This window comes from Neopsephotus bourkii, unplaced genomic scaffold (genome assembly GCF_033783945.1).
Source record: "Neopsephotus bourkii isolate Nb327-2 ecotype Australia unplaced genomic scaffold, CSIRO-AGI_Nbou_v1 NB_1628, whole genome shotgun sequence".
NCBI lineage: Eukaryota > Metazoa > Chordata > Aves > Psittaciformes > Psittacidae > Neopsephotus > Neopsephotus bourkii.
In genome coordinates this window covers 366,764-385,483 of record NW_026902103.1, presented here as the reverse complement: position 1 = coordinate 385,483, position 18,720 = coordinate 366,764, and the positions used below count along the sequence as shown (strand labels likewise).

The window sequence follows — 18,720 nt, the reverse complement described above, 5'->3', positions numbered from 1 at the left end:
TCATCTCTCTAGAGAAGACAGTCCTCTCCTGAAATGTATATGAGTCTTGAGTAAAGCTTCCTGACACAAAAAGTGTTGTACAGTGGTAAAATAAACTGCAAGAGTATGTTGGTGTTCAGATCCTAAATCTGAATAAATATACCCCTTTTTTGCCTAATGGAGACATACGGAATCTGAGACTGATGTACCGATTAAGAAGCTGCAACTTATAATTCCAACTGTATAGCTCCTGGGTCTGACACAATAAATAAGTATCAACACTTACGCCCTTACAAGGAGACATGAGTTGGAGGAATGTGCCATACCTAAACAGCCAGGAAGTTTCTGGTCCCAGCTCAGACGAGCTGACTGTTGGATGTCAGGTATGTCCTAGAGCTGAATCTCCCAGGGGCCCTGGCTGTGGGGAGGTTTGGGAGGAGTCCCTTGAGAGGCAGGCTTGCCTCCAGAGCTCATGGAGGGTTTGACCAACAACCTTCTTTGGACGTGGAAAACACTGATCAAATTTAGAATATGTAAATTGTTTGGGTGTTGTCAACATTGTATTAGTAGAAAACTTATGATACCAAGAAGTTGTGGGAGAACCGGCAATTAGTGTGAAGGCTAAGATGTAAGAAGAGCCAAATCAGTGCCAGCAGTATTTGGGAAAGGCTTGAATAGAGACTTTTGGGGAAAATGAGAGTGTGGAAAACCAGAAGTTGCAGTAATAAAGGAAGTATCTGGAGGGTGGAAGACTGAGATACTGTTGAACACTTCCATTCCCTTTCCTGATCTTTGTTCTGAATTAGAAAACAGGCTTCCCTATGGATCTGGGTGTTATAAATCTCACGTGAAGCTAGAAAAGCCTTACAATTGCTTGGAAATTCTCAAAAAGAACATGCCTGGGTAACCATTAATGGAATGGATTAATCAGACTACACCTCTGCTTTACATTTTCTGTTTATTTTTGAGGGAGGTACAGAGTAGTGACTCTAAAGAGCCATCCATATACGTGGACTTAATTATTGTCTGCCTCTTTCCTCGTATGTGCTCACTAGTTTCTCTTTTCTGGAGTGAAGATAGGAGGAAAGACTAAGTGCAGGACAGTAGCCACAGAGATCTTGTGGATTGTTCATTGGTATTCGTATGGCAAGAGTCCCTTAACCTTCATGTGTATTCATAAATCTAATCTTTTTGAACTAATGCAGCAGCATTACTTAGCCCTGCAGCATGTAGGATGCTTATTTTCATCCTATACATCGATATACTGATCGAAGGATTTTATCATCCTGTGTATCTACTCCAACTGCTAGTAGGAATTTGAAAGTAATTTCTGGTGCTATGCATTTCCCTAAGCTGTGTGCCCCCTACCCTCTGCCCCATTCCCACTTTGATGGAATAAACAAAATATTTAAGGAAGCACATGAGAAATACTGCCCAGTCTATGCTTCCTCAGATCTGCAGTCAGCATACCAAAAACCACTATCTGCAACTATTAGATGCTAAATATGTTCAGACAGAACTATAAATATGTTCAGGCGAGATTGACTGTGTTCTTTCAAAACTTTCAGTAATGACCACAGGGGAAATGTTTTGCAGAGAGTGCCATAAATTATGTTTTGAACAGACATGGATCGGTGGAAAGAATGTTTCAGAAAGATTCAGGACAATCAATTTTCTTTGCCTTTTATTGGCATTTAAAGAAAACAGTAACTTTTTATTGCTGTACCTTAAAATTCCTGTCTTTGCATACTGTGCTTGTTTGAGATTTTATAAAAAGGACAGGAATTGGGCCATGAAGAATACATTAAGACAATTTTCATTATAATGCACAGTTATATAGTAATTTCTGCATAAGTTAAACAATGTAAACCACAGCAGTGGAGAATTCCAGGATTTTAATACTCTATATCTGCTTTAATTGGATTCTCCAGGACTGTATATTGTTTTCTGAGGAAATGCAGCAATACTCTTTTTTTGTAAATTTCTATGGATTTTTTTTTAAATGTCTTTCTTCACTTTTCCCCCTCTGTTTTATAAAATGCCTCCCTATACCTTCAGAGTGAGATTACTGCTACTTACAGCAAAGCAGTAAATGCATCTCTTCTCTACAAATAAAAGAGAAACTTCTCCCAGTGAGACCAACATTTTTCATATGAGGGGAAACAAGGTTGCTCTTAATGGAAATGATGACCTTTTCTTCTAGCTGCTTCTGTAGGGAGACTAAAACATGAATGAAGAAGGTCAGGAGAGAGTTGATGACTGGGGCTTTGTTAACACATAGCACACAACAGTAGGGAGTGAGATGGACCTGAATAGAGAGAGGAGAGTGTGGGTGAAAGTCGGGTTGTGAGTGGTGCAAAGAAGTATGAGACAGAGGAACTGTGGGTGCAGGGACGTGGACATGAGATCAATGGGAAAGAGAAGAAAATCTAAGGGCTTAGAGCATGCCTAAAACTTCAGAAGATGGAAAGGAGTGGGAAGGTGCTTACACCTATCACTTCTGAACAGCAAGTAGGAAAGCCTGACTGCACATGTGTTTGCAGCTGAGCAAATGAGATGAACACACTTGAATTTCAGCCTTTCTGGGATGGAGAATAAGAATCAGGAGCCAGGTGAAAGTGTAAACAATTGTATTTTGAGGATGTTGTGATGGCTAAATTATTAAAATTTTTGTCATCTTGCTCAGTGTTCCGAGGATCTGCAGTTTGCAGCACTGCAAAGGTAGTCTTGGTTAAGTACGAGGTGATTGTATTAGAAATTACTCCACAGCTTCTTGTTATAGGAAGAATTATTGAGCAGACTGCATATTAGTTCTTCACTAGACACATAAAATAGGGAAAATGCAAAGATTTTTAACTCTTCTACAGCTGAAGCACATGAGCCTTTTGCATATAAAGAAGTATGAGGCTTTACAGAGGATAAATAATAATGTATCTAATGAGCTGTAACACTAATCTAATTTACATTATACCAATGTATATTGATATAAACTGGTGTAATACCACTGCTGTAAGGCAATTCTGATTTTTGCTGTGGCAGATGATACCAGAATGACTCCATATTAATATTAAGGATGTTAGTGATTAAAAATGTCTTACGATTAATTGCAGCAAACATCCAGGACTGTAATAAACCAAAGATTTGTCTCTGCCATTTCTTTTTCCATTATGGAAAGGCCTTTTGCTCCCTGACACCTTGTGACCCTCCACTCTGTGCGTATCTCTAACCCCAGCCCCAGTCTGCTGGTGTTTGCACATACTCCACCACAAACTTCAAGCTCCTGCTTATGAACAAAGAAGAGCATCTTTTTACCGTTTTATAACTTCCCTAAGAATGTTACCCCCGCAAACATTAAAGTCAAAGTTGTCCCAGAGCTACTGCCAGAGCACGTTTATGAGCAGGAGTTGCTTTTGTGATGTGTTCCCCTCCAGCTGCCAGCCATGTGGAGTGAGATGAAGTACTCTGTGCATACAGTCTTGATACAGCTAAGCATGTGCAGAACTGCCTCTGTGCTTAACTGGTGTGTCAGAGTGGGGCTGACATGCCTATAGAGAGAAAAATAAAGGAATAAATCCAGAGCTACCCAAACTGTAAGGCTCAGCACAGCTTTTTAAAAAGAGGATTTCTGGGAACAGGTTCAGGACTCTGCTGTTAGTTACTTCATTAGCTTGCTTTCTGGGGGACAGAGGACTGGTTGTTCATTGTGGTCTCATCCTATTCTTGCTGTAGTCACTGGCAAAATTCCTCTCAACCTCAAAGGATACAAGATAAAACTTGTCTCCCTGCTATCTTTTCCTTTCTCCATCTGTTTTCCCACCTGTGTTTACACAAGCTTTCCTTCATTCAGCAACCTAGGCGTGTGCTCCCGGAAATTTAACCCCTTGCTTTTGGTTTTAAATGATACTGTGTTGTGAGAGTTGAAGGAATGCTACTATTGCTAGGGAAATCCCAACTGAGTGAGTAGGAAGTGTAGGTATGCTTTTATGGATTGGGTCTGGAGGCCCTGTGAAGGTTTCATTGTATTTGCAGTGTGAGGGATTTTACTAGTTCCAGTAGGTAAGTGTGCAGTAATCTGTGGTAACCAGTCTGTGATGTGTCCATTGCAGCTACCCCTTCCCACTGACTTTTCTGCTTTTTTCCCTCTTTGAGAAACCCAGTGGTATCATGCCACTTGGAGTCATTCAATAAACCAATTTGTAGACTGACTAAAACTAATATTGCTTCTTTTTTTTTTTTTTTTTTCCTATGAGCTTTCAGGTATGTTGAACATGAAATAGTGCATGGGATTTTCTTTTAAACTCTTTTTATGATAATATTTATGAGAGTTGCTGTATGTGGATATGAAAACATAATGGTCTACCTCATACATTGTAATAAGAGACAAAAACATGTTACATTTTACTTAACCGAAGGTAGATATCACTAACTGTGCTGCATATCATCATTTATCCAGAAAATCTATATGTAAATCAGATTCTCATCCCCCTCTTCCCAGAATAGGTCCCAGAGAAATATTATGGCATCTTTTCTGTTTTGGTTTATTTTTTATAACAAGTAGTTCATGGAATACTGTAGATTTTTAAATGTTTCATTTCATTTAAATTATTTAATCCTGTTTTAACACTTATCCTTCCACATTTAAAATTCTAATAAATTGTGTTTTCCATTTGCTTCAGCTTGTAGAAGACCAATTAGATAGAATTTCTTTGACCTACCTATTATTTATGGAGCTTTTCCCCCTTTCGGTACAGCAACTGTCAGTATATTTTAGACCAGTGCAGTGGAAAATAATACCATGGGAAATGTTGAGTCACTTTAGATTATATTTTACCTCTTATTTTTTTCTGGGTACACTTTAAGTACCTTGTTTTGATAGATGACTTTTAAAGATTTTCAATATAATGCTGATTATAATACGAGAAAATGATGTTAAAGGGCCTGACTGCACGCTGCCTTGCACCTGGACAGTATGATATGACATATTGGTTTACATTTTGCAAAAATACTGCATATGGCTACTCATTCGACATAAAGGTAAATTTTCTCAGTATTTATACTACAATACAAATAATTAATTATAAGTAGCCTCTCTGAGGTGTGGTTATTCACATCCGTAATGGCAAGTACACAATTAAATGCTTTAAGGGAGCAGGATCTCCAGATCGCCATACCAGTTCTTTCATAGAATACTCTTCAAGTAAGTAATATAGAACATTTTTCTAAAAGTATTGTCTGCAAGAGGCCCTAAAAATTAAATGTTTTTTTGGCATAGACTAGTCTGCCATTTTGAGGATAAATTTCGTTATGGTATGACATAGTTTCTTGTTCTGCATTGTGTTGTTATTTTTACACAATACTCTACATAGAAAATACTATGCAGTCAGAAGACCTTCTTGCTATTATTGTTTTTAACCTAAGAGATTTTTTAAGAAGATAGAATAAAAATAATTTACTCTGTAATACTAAAAGGTAGAAAATGTGTTTGGATTTAGGAGTTTTATTAATTAGCAAATACAAATATAAAATTAACTATTAAAAATAACAATATTAGTAATAATTTGTGCTATCTAAATAGCATAGTCTTAAAACCAAATTATAACTCCACTTCTGCAAATTCATGAAGGATATAAATTTTTAATTTACGCTTGATACATAAAAGAGCTAGACACAAGCAAAATATCCCATTGGCATAGATTGGATATCTGAGGTGGCCAACAGAGATAAACCAGAAGATGGTTTGCAAGTACCTTCAATTTTACACAGTAGAATTTAAACTAAATATTTGAGTTTAGCTTAAATATTTAATCTAAATATTTAATTCAGAACTGACAGTCTCTGATCATTTGTTTAATAATTTAATGGAAAAAAAAATGGAGTGCAATATTTTTACAGTCCACTTAAATTCAAGTTGAATAGTTTAATTTGCAATTGTTATTGTTTGCCAAACTCAAGATGACAAGAGCGTAACACTGAATACATAAGGAAACAGATGGCTTTTTTTCAGTAGGTAATAGGTATCCATCTGAACAAAGGTAGACATAAATTTATTACACAAAATCACTTTTGGCCTTTGACCCTGTCAGTGTGAAAGCTAAATTGCTACTTAAGCACTTTATCTTAGAATGTAAGCTTAAATCAGTAAGCATGTTATCACACTGTTTTTTGTAGAGTTGCTATCAAGTAGAATATTAAGCCTTCTTCAAGGAAACAGGCTGATACAAACAAGAGTTGTTTCGAGAAACTGGCTTTTCCTAAGTAGGTGCCATAAAAGACAGCTTTGGGCAAAGTAAAGAAAGGAGCACACTTTCAGTTCAGGCTTGTTGACAAACCCTAAGTAAATATGAACATTTTCTAAAATAAGTATTCCTCTATACATCCTCTGAAAATTTGGGTCAATTAAAGTTAGGCAGTTCTTTCCAGAAGAATAATTTTTACCCCAGGAAGTTTGTGCTATGTCCAATGAAATAAATGACACTCTCTGCCAAAGAAAAATAATGTTAGGGAAAAAAAAAAAATTAACCTCTCTAATTAGGCCACTTACCGTACCTAATGTTTGACATGTATATAAAAAATGGCTAAGCAAATGAAGGCTGGGAAGGGAGACCTTTAGAGAGTAATGGAAAGAAATAGTGTTAAAGAACCAATCCTCTTTCATCTGCCTTTTAGATCAGGAAAATGATTATAAAATGCATATCATGGATGCCTGCCTCCAGCTGCTCCTAATCCACCTGTTTTGAAGGTTCCTTACTGTCTCAGAATGGTTTTGGAGATGAACCTTCCTTATGCCCCAAGAATAACAATCTTGGGACTGGTAAAGGGACTGGTAAAATACTGTTTGTGGTGCTGATATTCCTTATAATCTACTTCTTTTTCCTACTGACTATTTTCTGCCTCAAAAAATCTAAGCCCTCTATTTTTATTATTGGCTATTATACTGTACCAAGATGTCATCCTCAAACAGAGAAGCAGATATTCTTTTCAGACCCCACTTCATCCTCTTCCTTCCTTCAGATATATGACATTTTATGTATGTGATGTCTTCATGATGGAGAAGTATTCTCAGCTGGTAAGAGTGCTAGCAAGCAGGGATGGACATTTGCAAACAAGAATCATGTTCCTAAATTACAGTGAGAGGACATTTCCACAAGTCAGTAAGCATGTGTCTCTATCTTACCGAATGAAATAAATTTTTGCATTTTTAATTGCTATATTAATAGAAGTGTAATTCACATCTTTCTACTCTTTTTCTGTTCAAAAAATTGACAATTTCAGCCCTGCTGGTTATGACACTTTTTCTATTTATTTGTTTTAAATAACATCATGAGAACTTATGTATCAGGGTCTTCAGAGACAAAATACTCAAATTTCTATGAGTAGACAATAAAAATGTGAAACAAAATAAAATATTGGGGGTTAGGTTTTTTTTTTTTTTTAATATGATGACTGCATAAGGGCATCATATGTAGCAAGTAGAGAAATTTAAATTAAGTTTAGGTAAATAGTTAAAAAAAAAAATGGCAGGAGACCGAAACTGAGGTATTAAGGAAGTTGGTTTGGAGCCTTAATTGTAATTGGCCATTTTCACTCCCTCTTCAAAACAGTAACTACACAGCATTGTATCCAGGCCTCCTTCATGAGCCCTCCCTCCAGCTGATCAACACATATATGTGAAAGCAACTTTACAGCAATTGTTTGTGTCACTTTTTAAAAGCTGAGGCCACGCCGGCAGTATCTGCTATTGCTCACTCTGACTGTCTTTTCTGCAAGTCCATATTTAGCATCAGTAAGGTGGGAAAAGGTAGAGGCCTTGTGTAGCTTTCTTCTGGACAGTCCAGATTGCAAACCTGTTAAAAGGCAATAATTGTCTCTGTTTTCCTTCCTCCTTCAGTTCTTTCCTTTGCTGCAGGAATGCTTCTCTTGAGCATTTACTGTATTTTAAAGTTCCTTAAATATAGAACTGCTGAACTCAAACAATGTTACCTGAGCCTTTTGATTTCCATCCACTTTATAGATATGGATTTGGGAGATATCACTTCCTTCCTGCCTCACTCCCCTCACCTCCCCACAGTCATGACTAATGTAAATGTAAATACTGGTTATTGGTTTATAAAACAACTGCAAAATAAAGTCTGCATAGATATTTGGTATAGCTTTTTTGTTTGTTTTTTTTTTAGAAAGTAGATTACTGAAACACATTTAATTGGTGTTAGCTACATTCTGACTAATCATAAGACCTGGTGCTAGTCATTTTAGTTCCTGCAACAAAAAGCAGCATATCCCCGGGTTCTCTATTTTGTGCACTAGCAATAATATACTGAAAAATAAAAAAGAATACAGTTTAAAAAATAAAAAAAAGATGTATTTGATGCCTTCCAGAGTTTAAAGAAGAAAAAGGAGACAGAAATGCAGAAGTATGCGTTAAAGCAATAACATTTTTATCATATGAAACAGCTTCTCCGTGTTTGCTCTATGAGAGAGTCAGCATGAAGTGGGAAGTTGATCCATTTCCAAAAGAATGGGGTGAACAGAAGCTTACTGATTTCTTTAATTTCTTAAGGTTTATGTAGTCCTTTCCTATGAATCTTATTGCCTGTTGTAAAGCTGAGAGCAGAGTGCCCCAGGCTGAATATCTCTTCCTGTGACTCCAAGAAAGTGCCCATTTGCTTGTTTCTGTGCAGTGGACAACTTCAGCAGCATGAAGGAAGTAAAAAACTTTATCTTTGCGCTATGCAAAGAGTTGCTGTTATGAAGAATTATGTTAGAAACTTGCTCTGAAGACTTATAAGATGGGTAGATGGAAAGAGTTTTTTGGACATCTAAGTTTTGTCTATAATTATTTAGGAACTAATTATTCTCTATAAAATAAACACTGTTCTAATCCATTGTCCTGTTCTCATAAAGCCTTACCAAATACGTTAGACCAACTGAGCCAAACCTTTGAATTGCTTTGATTTTCCATCTTCTGCTGCTGAAAGTACCCAAATGGTCTTAATAGCTCCTTGGCTGTTTGCACAGCAATGTGTATGCCTTCTCCGAGATGAAACAAGTTTCCTGCTGAGGAACTGAGGCAATAGTCAGCTGTCCTTAGCTGGAAGGACACTTCATTAGATTCTGTGATGTTAAATCTAACAGATGATGGGAAACCTGATGCAGTATTGGAAGGGGACAGAGCACTTATTTTCACTTGAGTTTAGTACGCAGGCCACTGTATGGCTAGAATACTCTTTATCTTGTTTATTCATTACTACAAAAAAATAATTCCTGCACCTAATAAAATGAACTTTTGCTTTCATTCTGATCTTCATGCCCTTGCAAAAGAAGTTTTGCAAATGATAATAATTCACTGTATTAATTTTCTACATACCTAACCTAAGAAATACATCATGGAGACAGAACCGGTTTGGTGTCCTTTAATGAACCAGCTAACTACAGGTCCTGGGCCTGTATAAAGTGGGAACAGGAAATTATTGCTAGGGCAGCCAGTCCTGGGAAGACTAAGAAAGCAATGCAACATCGCAAATGGTGCTAGAGATGAACCACTCCCACATCCCAAGCAGTTATTTTTTTGAAGAAAGAAATGTTTAGGAATCACATCGCAACAGGAGAGGGGAAAATTATCACCTACAATAGCTTATGAATACAGTCAACAAGAATGATGAACCTGATCTCAGTTGAAACTGAGCCTGTGTCTATTATAAATGTCCTTCTTAGTCCTTATAGGTTATCCTATAGGTTGTCATTCACCTTAATCATCTTCATGTCATTCAGGTTTTCCTGAAATCAGTCTTTCTTAGTGCTGTCTTTCAGGTATGCAGAATTTCCTCTCTAGAGTGTTCTGTCCAATCTGTCTGTCCCCTGGTTTAGAATACACAGATACTGGGAAGCTTTTTTAGAAGTTTATGGTGTTCGAAAAACTGAACCTGATGCTCTTCCTGAAATACTGCTATAGAATCACAGAATCATAGAATTATTTAGGTTGGAAAAGATCTTTAAGATCAACGAGTCCAGGAGTTAAGACTGCCAAGACCACCACTAAACCATGTCCCATGTATGTGTGCAACTGATACATTGGTGTTCAGGTTTGATTATTATAATCAATAACCTTCAGAACAGGATTAGCTTTAAACCTTCATCATTGTGCTTTTTTTAGTCAATGCCTTGGCAGCAGAAAGTACATTATATTTGAGGCCTTTTCCATGTTCTTTTGAGAGCTGCATTGTTCTATGGGAAAGATCTGGTGCTAGCAGAACACAAATAGTAATTTTCACAGACAAAGTAACTACATTTGTATTAAATATGAACTTTAAGAACAAATTAATGTTTTTAGCATCATTAAGTGCTTTTAAATAGCCATTTTTCATTAGTGCAACTATAGACATTTGTTTCAGAATGTTCTATGGAACAGTTGTCCAAAGAAATTAAATAAGTAAATTGAAACTTGAATTGAGTTGAATTGCAGGTTCATTACAGCCTAAGACAATTACTAATTAGAATTGAAGACATTCTTTTGTTTGGAAAGGAAAGATAGAAGTATTTGACACTTTGAAAGTGCCAGCATGAAGTCAATGCACCATGCCAACCACAGATGGGAATATTAGTGAGTAATATGCTGCTGCCACTTTCTTTCTATGCTAATAGAGAACCTTGTTTGTCCAAGCTGTTGGAAAATAATCTGTGCCCTTTGTGTTTCACTGCACACTCCTGTGCTATTGTTTGCATTTCACAGTCTGCTTAAATCAACTGAATGTCAAGGAGAGCATAATTGTTGAGGGCACCTAGTGTACTTGATGCCACTAGGACTCATTTTAAATATATGATGGATCTTTTTATTGCTTTGTTCTCTTCGTGAAATCTATTGTTTATTTACTCATAAAAAGAAAAAAATGATTTATTTAAAAGAACATGAGTGTTCGATAGGGACATGTTTTGACATTATGTCTTCATCCTCTGGTCCAAGTAAATGAGATTTCATATATTATGTCTTATTATACTGGAAAGTTTATAGCTAATAGATTAAATTAATTTAAGTGTAGAACACGTACAGTTAAGAAACGCATCAGTCTTGTGGCCAGAGTATGCTATAGATACCTATAACAAGGCTATATAGATGATGTATCAGTGACTATATGTGATACAAGGTAATATAAGGTAATACAATACTATATGGAATGCAGTGTTTCTAATCAGTCAGGGAACATTGCTGGAGATGCATTACATGGGTATTCATCACATGGTATTTTTTCTGCCAGAAGGCTGTAGTTCAGTCTTTGAATGAGTCTATCCAACTGAGGCTAAGAACATGAAGTCTTCCCTGCTTTGTGAGCAGGCAGGCTCCACTGTGTCACTCCCTGGTCAGTTTCTAGGCTTTATGAGATCTGTCATATCTTTTCTGACGCTTTCTTTATTATAATATCCAAATAGAAGACTATTATGGTTATTACTTCCAAAAAGTTCTTCAACTAGAAGTTGTGGGCTGACAGGGTTTGCAGAGTGCAATGTATAGTTTTCATTGATTCTTTTCTTTCCATTCCCCTAATTTGACAAGAATAGAAGATGAAAGAAGAGGAAAAAAAATATATTTATTTCAGTAATACCCATGAATTCCATGGTCTCATTGTTCTCTGATGAAATCTAACATTATCTCTTACAGTCTCTTCCCATAATGTTTTTTCTTCTTGAAGTAATCTAAAATGCAGTGTTCTAGATTAATAATAATGAAAACAGTAATTTCTCCTTTTTTTTTTTTTTTTTTCCTTCTGTAATGGTTTGGATCCATAGTCAACATTTTTTTTTGTTTTAGGCATGTTATTTTGTTTAAACTTAAGTTTTTTATTTGTTGAGTGTAGCAGAAGACACCTTCTTATGTGTGTAGTATTTGAAGAAACGTAAAAATCAAGAGGTGATCATTAGTCACACAGATCTTCCAGAGAGTTATCTCTAAATTCAACCTTGTATTGTAAAACTTTATTCTGTGTGAGATCCAAAGAGTATCTTAGGAAATGGAGCAGGCATTGAATGCATTTAATTGCTCCCTTTGGGCAAAATGTCCTTACTCTTGTAACCAAAATGCTGTGGGTTCAATCAAAAGAAAAGGTGTCAATGTGATCTAGGATGGAAGAGGAAAGGGCAGACTTACATTTGACCTGTCCACTCCATACAGGAAACTGTTATTATTTCATGCACATCAGGTTTTGTGAGGGACATTAGGTCAAGACTCTTACGATATCTGTTACTCTCTAAATTCTTCCCAGAGCTGTTGGGGTTTAAGTACATTCCTTGCTAGTACTGTTCCCACATTAATTTACTTTGATTTACCCACTATTATTTAAGCAATTTAGCCCCTAAGGATGGAGGGTTAGGTAGCATATGGAAATTCATCAACAAGAAATATGAGAAGAAAAAACATCAAGGTTCTTTTGCATTCTTGATTAATAAAAAAATAATTTTGTTAAAGACATGCAAAGAGAGAACTATGCAAGCTCTTTATAGATCTGAAATAAAGCCTGACAAATTCTGTAGAATATTTGGGCTTCCATACTTGAGACTGACTGAGACTGGGAAAGATTGCTTGTGACAGACACACAAGCAGGGTAGGAGAGATTTCCCTAGCTAGTATCTAAAAATTAACAAATACGAACTTACTGCTCTTGACTGAAAGAACTGGGTAAGGAAACCATCTCTCACTCTGTCTGAGCCTGAGAAGTGCTAGTATTTCTAAGTGTTCTTATTCCCCAGCTTGAAAATGGGATCAGCACAAATACTTCTTTGTGCAATTGACTTATTAATTGTTAATAGTTTAATATAAATAAATATACACTCTTCTCCATATGTTTTTCTGTTACAAGCCTTGGACCTTGACTTTGGCCTTTATCTGGTAACATTCTTCTTGTGGGTTTGGGAAATTAGCATTGCAAATCTGGGGCTGTCTCTTGGGACTCTGCATATGGCTTTGGTATCCCCTGTTTAAGAGTTATGAATTCCAGTTGGAGGCACTTACAGAGAAAGTCTCCTAGACTAGTTAAATGGAGTAAGCAGAGTTTGAAAGGTTTATCGTTTTTAGACCCCCATAAAAGTCTAAAATCATAAGTTTACTCTCACAAAATAGCTATGACATTAAACCCAAGGAAACAAAGCATTTTCATGCCTGCAGTGTTTTTCCTTAGAATAGCTCTTATATTCAAATATCATTATATAATTTCTAAATTAGCTCAGTAAATCTGAATTATGAAAGGAATTGGTCCTCTATGTCAGCTGGATATTAAAAAAAAAAAATCAGTAGCATCACTTGGGTTAATTGAGTCAGCAAGATGTGTTTGACAGCTGATGGATAATTTCTTACAACTTTAAGGATTTATTTTTTTTTAAGCCTAAATAAAACAAGAGTCCAGACTGAGAAAATGTATAAGCAGGGCTCTTAAATCACATCAGTTTTTTTCAGGAGAGCAAAAATAAAATCAAATACCTTCAGAATTTTCCCCGCAACCTTGCATAAACAGCAATAGAAAAATTGCCACTGAGTACTCACATATTACTTGTTAGCACTGAGTCACTTTCTAGCTTTGAGGTTTCACATGGTTCACTAACCTCTTTGCTTTCTGTGTGTGCTGTTGAATTTTTCTCTCCCCAGAGATTTGCCTTTTGACCAAGGGCCGTCGAACTGCCAGTGTACGAGCAGACACATACTGTCGTCTATATTCCCTCTCAGTGGACAACTTCAACGAGGTTCTAGAAGAGTACCCCATGATGAGGAGGGCCTTTGAAACCGTGGCAATTGATAGACTTGACAGGATAGGTATTTTTTTCACCATATTAGGAAATCTTAAAACCTTTCTATCTTTTCTGTGAGGTGCAGAATAAAATGCCCAGATTAAACCCTTTTCAAAATTTTTTCTTTCTGTTACGCTGCAGTAAATGTTCTGTTGATCTAGGAATAAGACATGTCCAGGCAATAAATACTCCAATCATACTCTCAAATAATAAAAAAAAATCTGAGTTTTAGAAAGCTCTCATATTCTTTGAGGATTATTTTGTATACTTTAATTATCACTGGTATTATTTATTACTCCTGTATGTTTCTTTTTGCTGCCCTCAGCACTTAATAGGATTTATGCTGTTTTATGAGCAGTAGATAATATTTTCCTGCATAAATTGTTTACAGATGACATCTATAATGCTGGGAAAAGCTGATGCCTCTCAGCACTCACAAAACCCCGTGTTTGTTGAAGTGAATTAATCCTTTGCAGCAGGGCTCTCATTTTCCTCACAACATGGGCATTACGAGCCTTGATGGCTGCACACTGGCTTTGTTCAGATCTGCTTGCAATCAGAAAAGTAGGCCAATAATATCCAAGTGAAAGGCAGAAGAACATAGCAGATTATCAACACAGATTGTGCAATGTGTGCTGTTGTTCATCAAGACATTCTGGACCTCTCAAGTAGAACATACTAGATAAAATATGTGGTCTGGGAGAATTGCACTCTTATCATCATTATTGATATTGGTTTTAAAATGCAGCTATGCATAAAAAGTAATTTATCCTGTTTGATGGTGTTTCCTCAGCTTCACAAGAAAGCTCCAGTGTAAGGATTTCCCCACATTACCCTTTCTCAATAGGGTTATGTTTGCAGTTTCTTTGAAGTGAATACAGACAGAATTGCAGGGCAGTGTCATTCCGCTGTTCTCTAAGCTGAAGCTGTGATTTGGAGGAAAGCATGTTTTCTTTACTACAGCAGGAGTAAAGAAATTAAATACATGTGTACGGGTTTCTAATATTTAATAGACCTGGTTTAGTATTTAGCAGATTGTAAGCAGTCAGTATTACCACTATTATTGAGACTTTCAAAACTTACAGAATTTGTCTCTCTGGACAAAGACTCTTTGCAAATGTAGCCCAACTCAAAATAAATCTGCTTTAAATAATATTTGTACTAAAGTCCAGTCCATTGCTGGAGTAGCAATCCCATCTGAAGTGCTGAGTTTTATCAACATAAAAAGGGGGCATTTGAGCGCATCTGATCACATAGAATAGTGTCTACGTCTTGCAGACACTGACAGCCATCAGGCAGACATCAGGACACAGTGTACATTATCCTTTATTGTGCAAGCCTCACATTGTTCATGAGTTCGTATCAGTTCACAAACCTTTAAAAAATGATTTCTGGGAAGCTAGTGGTCACTGGTTACTAATGCATACTAATTAGTTCCAGGGAATGTGCTAAATGGCAGGTGTATTTATAACTTATGTAACAGTTTAGTGGAAATTAGGACAGTTTTGCAACAAGAGAGAAGGACATTACACATGCAGAACCCAATGACTTTTTCCACCCTGTTCAGTAAATTACCATGGTTACATTTTCAGAATAACTGTGGTAATCGCAATGCACTGCAAATGGAAACTCCAGGTGTCTTTGAGCACAATGGAGTTGCAAAGCCCCGCCATGCTCGTGCAGGGAGAGGGGGCACTGGGTGTGTGTGAAGGTTAGCCATCAGGAGCTGTGCCAGCACCAGTCACTGTTGAGGTACCCCATGTGCCATATCCTGCTGCAGTGGACTTAGCACTGTTCACTGAGGCTTTTGTGGTACACAAAACCTCGGTGATGGGTACTGAAATTCAAAGTCAGAGGGGGGATCTGCCCCTGCATGTCAGGCTTGCTAACTCTTCTGCCTCTCTGTGAAGGGAAGAAGAACTCGATCCTCCTGCAGAAGTTCCAGAAGGACCTCAACACTGGTGTTTTCAACAACCAAGAGAATGAGATCTTGAAGCAGATCGTGAAGCACGACAGGGAGATGGTGCAGACCATCGCCCCAGTGAGCTTGCAGCAGGTGCCCGCCGTGAACTCCAGCACGTCAGCCTCATCGTCGCGCCCCAGAACACAGTCTCCTCCTGTGTACACCACCAGCAGCCTGTCTCACGGAAACCTGCACTCTCCGTCACCCAGCACGCAGACACCACAGCAGGCCGTCATCCTCTCACCCTGCTCCTACACCACCGCTGTCTGCAGCCCACCCGTACAGAGCCCTCTGGCTGGCCGAACTTTCCAGTATGCCTCACCGACTGCCTCGCAGCTCTCTCTCATGCAGCAGCAGCCGCAGGCACCCCAGCAGCCCCCCGGAGTTGTGCAGAAGAACGAGGTCCACAAAAGCACCCAGGCTCTCCACAACACCAACCTGACCCGGGAGGTGCGGCCCCTGTCCGCCTCACAGCCCTCCCTGCCACACGAGATGTCCACCCTGATTGCCAGGCCTCACCCCACCGTGGGGGAGTCCCTTGCCTCCCTGCCACAGCCAACCCCGGGCCCCAGCGTGCCCCCGGCCAGCCGAGCCAGTGTCCCGCAGCGCGTCTCGCTCTTCCGACAGATGTCCTCGGGAGCCATCCCCCCGAACCGGGGGACTGCACCGCCACCGGCAGCCCTGCAAAGGGATTCTTCGACAGTCTTAAGCACAGAGCCTGAAGGAGACAAACCGCGGTTCGCATCAAACTTATGATCCCTGGTAACTGTGAGCGACGGACTTGTGACAAACCGAGCACCATCCCCAAAACTGTTTTAGCCTGTTTCCTAATGTACCCCAGCAGCCTACTCTACTATGAGAAAAATACTTCAGACAGCTTTGCCCTACGTAACGAATGTAAAGATTATATATATATATAACATACATATATATATATAAAATAATTCAGAAACTTGTTTGAATTCATATCTTCCTTTCTTGCAACCATTAAGGAAGTTTAAATTTAGCTGTAATGTTACTTATTTCTAACATATTGACTTTAAAGTCATTCTAATAGATTTCTGATTTTGAAGTTTGCTATGTCAAGGGGAAATTATCAATATAATAGCAAACTTCAAACAGATATATTAGAAAAAAAGAGAGAAATATCAATCTAACTAACACATAGCACTGACTGAGTGATATTCTGAAACCTTTGTTATTTCATTTATTGCATACATGTTAATTTCTTGTGAAGAATTCAGTTGTATGTAGCATTGTATTTTGTATGTTGGCACTTTCCGTTGGAAATTAGATTGGAAAAGACATAAATTGCAAAACACCTGCAGTCAAAAGGCTGGCACTAGCACTCCTCTGGATAGGTTGTAACCTCATGACATGTCAACACTTCTGTTTCAGAAAACTGAGTGGACTTATATCTTCACACTGCTAAAGACTTTTACAAAGACTATGAATATTGCCATTGTAAATAACTTTTTTAGACCCAAACAGAGATAGCTGCTGTGTGGTGTACCATTGCAAGGTCTTTGTTTAGGAATTTAGGTTTGGCTTTCAATTAAAAATTTACAGTTTTAAAATCTGTTAAAGCTAAGTGCAACACAATTGTTAATTGTAATGCAATGGCTTAAAACCTACAATGTTATTTTACATGCAGTGTTTTATGCAAAATTGTACGCTTGATCCTGAAAACTGCTTCTACTTCACCAGTATGATCACTTCTCCTTGCCCTCAAATCCTCAATAGCATCTGAGAATATTCCATGCATGCTTCAGGAAAAAAAAAAAAAAAAAAGAAAAGAAAAAGACAATAAAAATAAGTTCCGTCAGTAGGAAAAGGCTTTATGGTATGTTAGAAAATAATAACCACTCATTAATTGTGTCTACCTTAAAATTCCTATAATGCTGACTTTGAACCTCTGGTTTAAGTCTAAAAGTGAGATTTTTCATTTAAAGGATTATTTGTAAACCACAGCTTGATTTAGGCTTTCAGGTGCTTTCTGTGTCTTCACTGTAGTTTTGTAGTTGACTGTGGTGTTAATTTACAAAAATAAATATAATATAGCATCAAGTCTGTCTGGAAATGCACGATTTGCTCTTTGTATATTGTAATTAAACGGTTAGTATATCCTAAGGCATGTAGTGTCAAACATAGCCCATAGGTACAAGGTTTATTATTTTTTATGTCTTCAAAACAGAAAGGAAATGGTTACAGAAAGCAGGTTTAAAGCATACTGTTTTGTGAACATTTTGTTTTGTTTGCTCAAACCTTTACATTATCTTATCCACAAAAAAAAAAAAAAGTACTTTCGTGATCATTTGTGCCTGATTTGTCACAGTAAATAGAGATTGAAACTAAACGTGTCATAGTTTAACTCATTGAAAAATCAGCATTATGGATCTGATACAAGCATATATTCTGTTCCTTAAAACCCAGCTGACTCGTGTTAAGGAAATGAATGCAAAGGAGTTCTTATTTTCCTATTAATGCTGAGTTAAATGATGTATGGAAAAATTAAATAACATCACAAACTATGTAATGCAGTGAATCCAGATGTACTTGAGAGCCAAGTAAATATTCTAAAGCTAACAGAGCTTGAGCCCATGCTGCCTGTTACGTCTTTTACTGAAGTGGTACGTCAAATAAAAATTTTAAAGGATCTTCCAATTTTTCCCTGACTCCCACTCACCGGTAAAAAATTACGTAGTTAACCCATTAACATGCTACTGCCATTAATTTAAGTGGCCCAGAGTAGTATATGGGGAAATGATTGCTTAAAAGTGTTTGGAACATTATGGATACGCTTCAAGACCATTTATTTATCAGTACAGTGCCCCTTATATTATTTTAATACTAACAAATTCTGTCAGTTAATTAAGATCATATACTGATCTTTCAAACTGTTTAAGGTTTACATTAATAGGAGTAATGGGGTTAGTAGCAAAATATTTTTATATATATTTTTATTTTATTTTAAGCACTATAAATAAATATTAATTCACATGGTCTTTCAG

The 18,720-nt window shown here is 37.3% G+C and overlaps 1 protein-coding gene across 1 annotated transcript in view; it reads left to right on the top strand.

The window, feature by feature from the left end:
- HCN1 (hyperpolarization activated cyclic nucleotide gated potassium channel 1) overlaps positions 1 to 18,362 on the top strand; it is a 191,279-nt gene extending 172,917 nt beyond the window's left edge. Inside the window, exons 7-8 of the mRNA XM_061373121.1 lie at positions 13,607 to 13,771; positions 15,657 to 18,362. Of these exons, the coding sequence (XP_061229105.1) occupies positions 13,607 to 13,771; positions 15,657 to 16,465 (974 nt within the window). The 3' untranslated portion in view covers positions 16,466 to 18,362. The remainder of the gene's footprint in view (positions 1 to 13,606; positions 13,772 to 15,656) is intronic.
- The last annotated feature ends 358 nt before the right edge of the window (positions 18,363 to 18,720 follow it).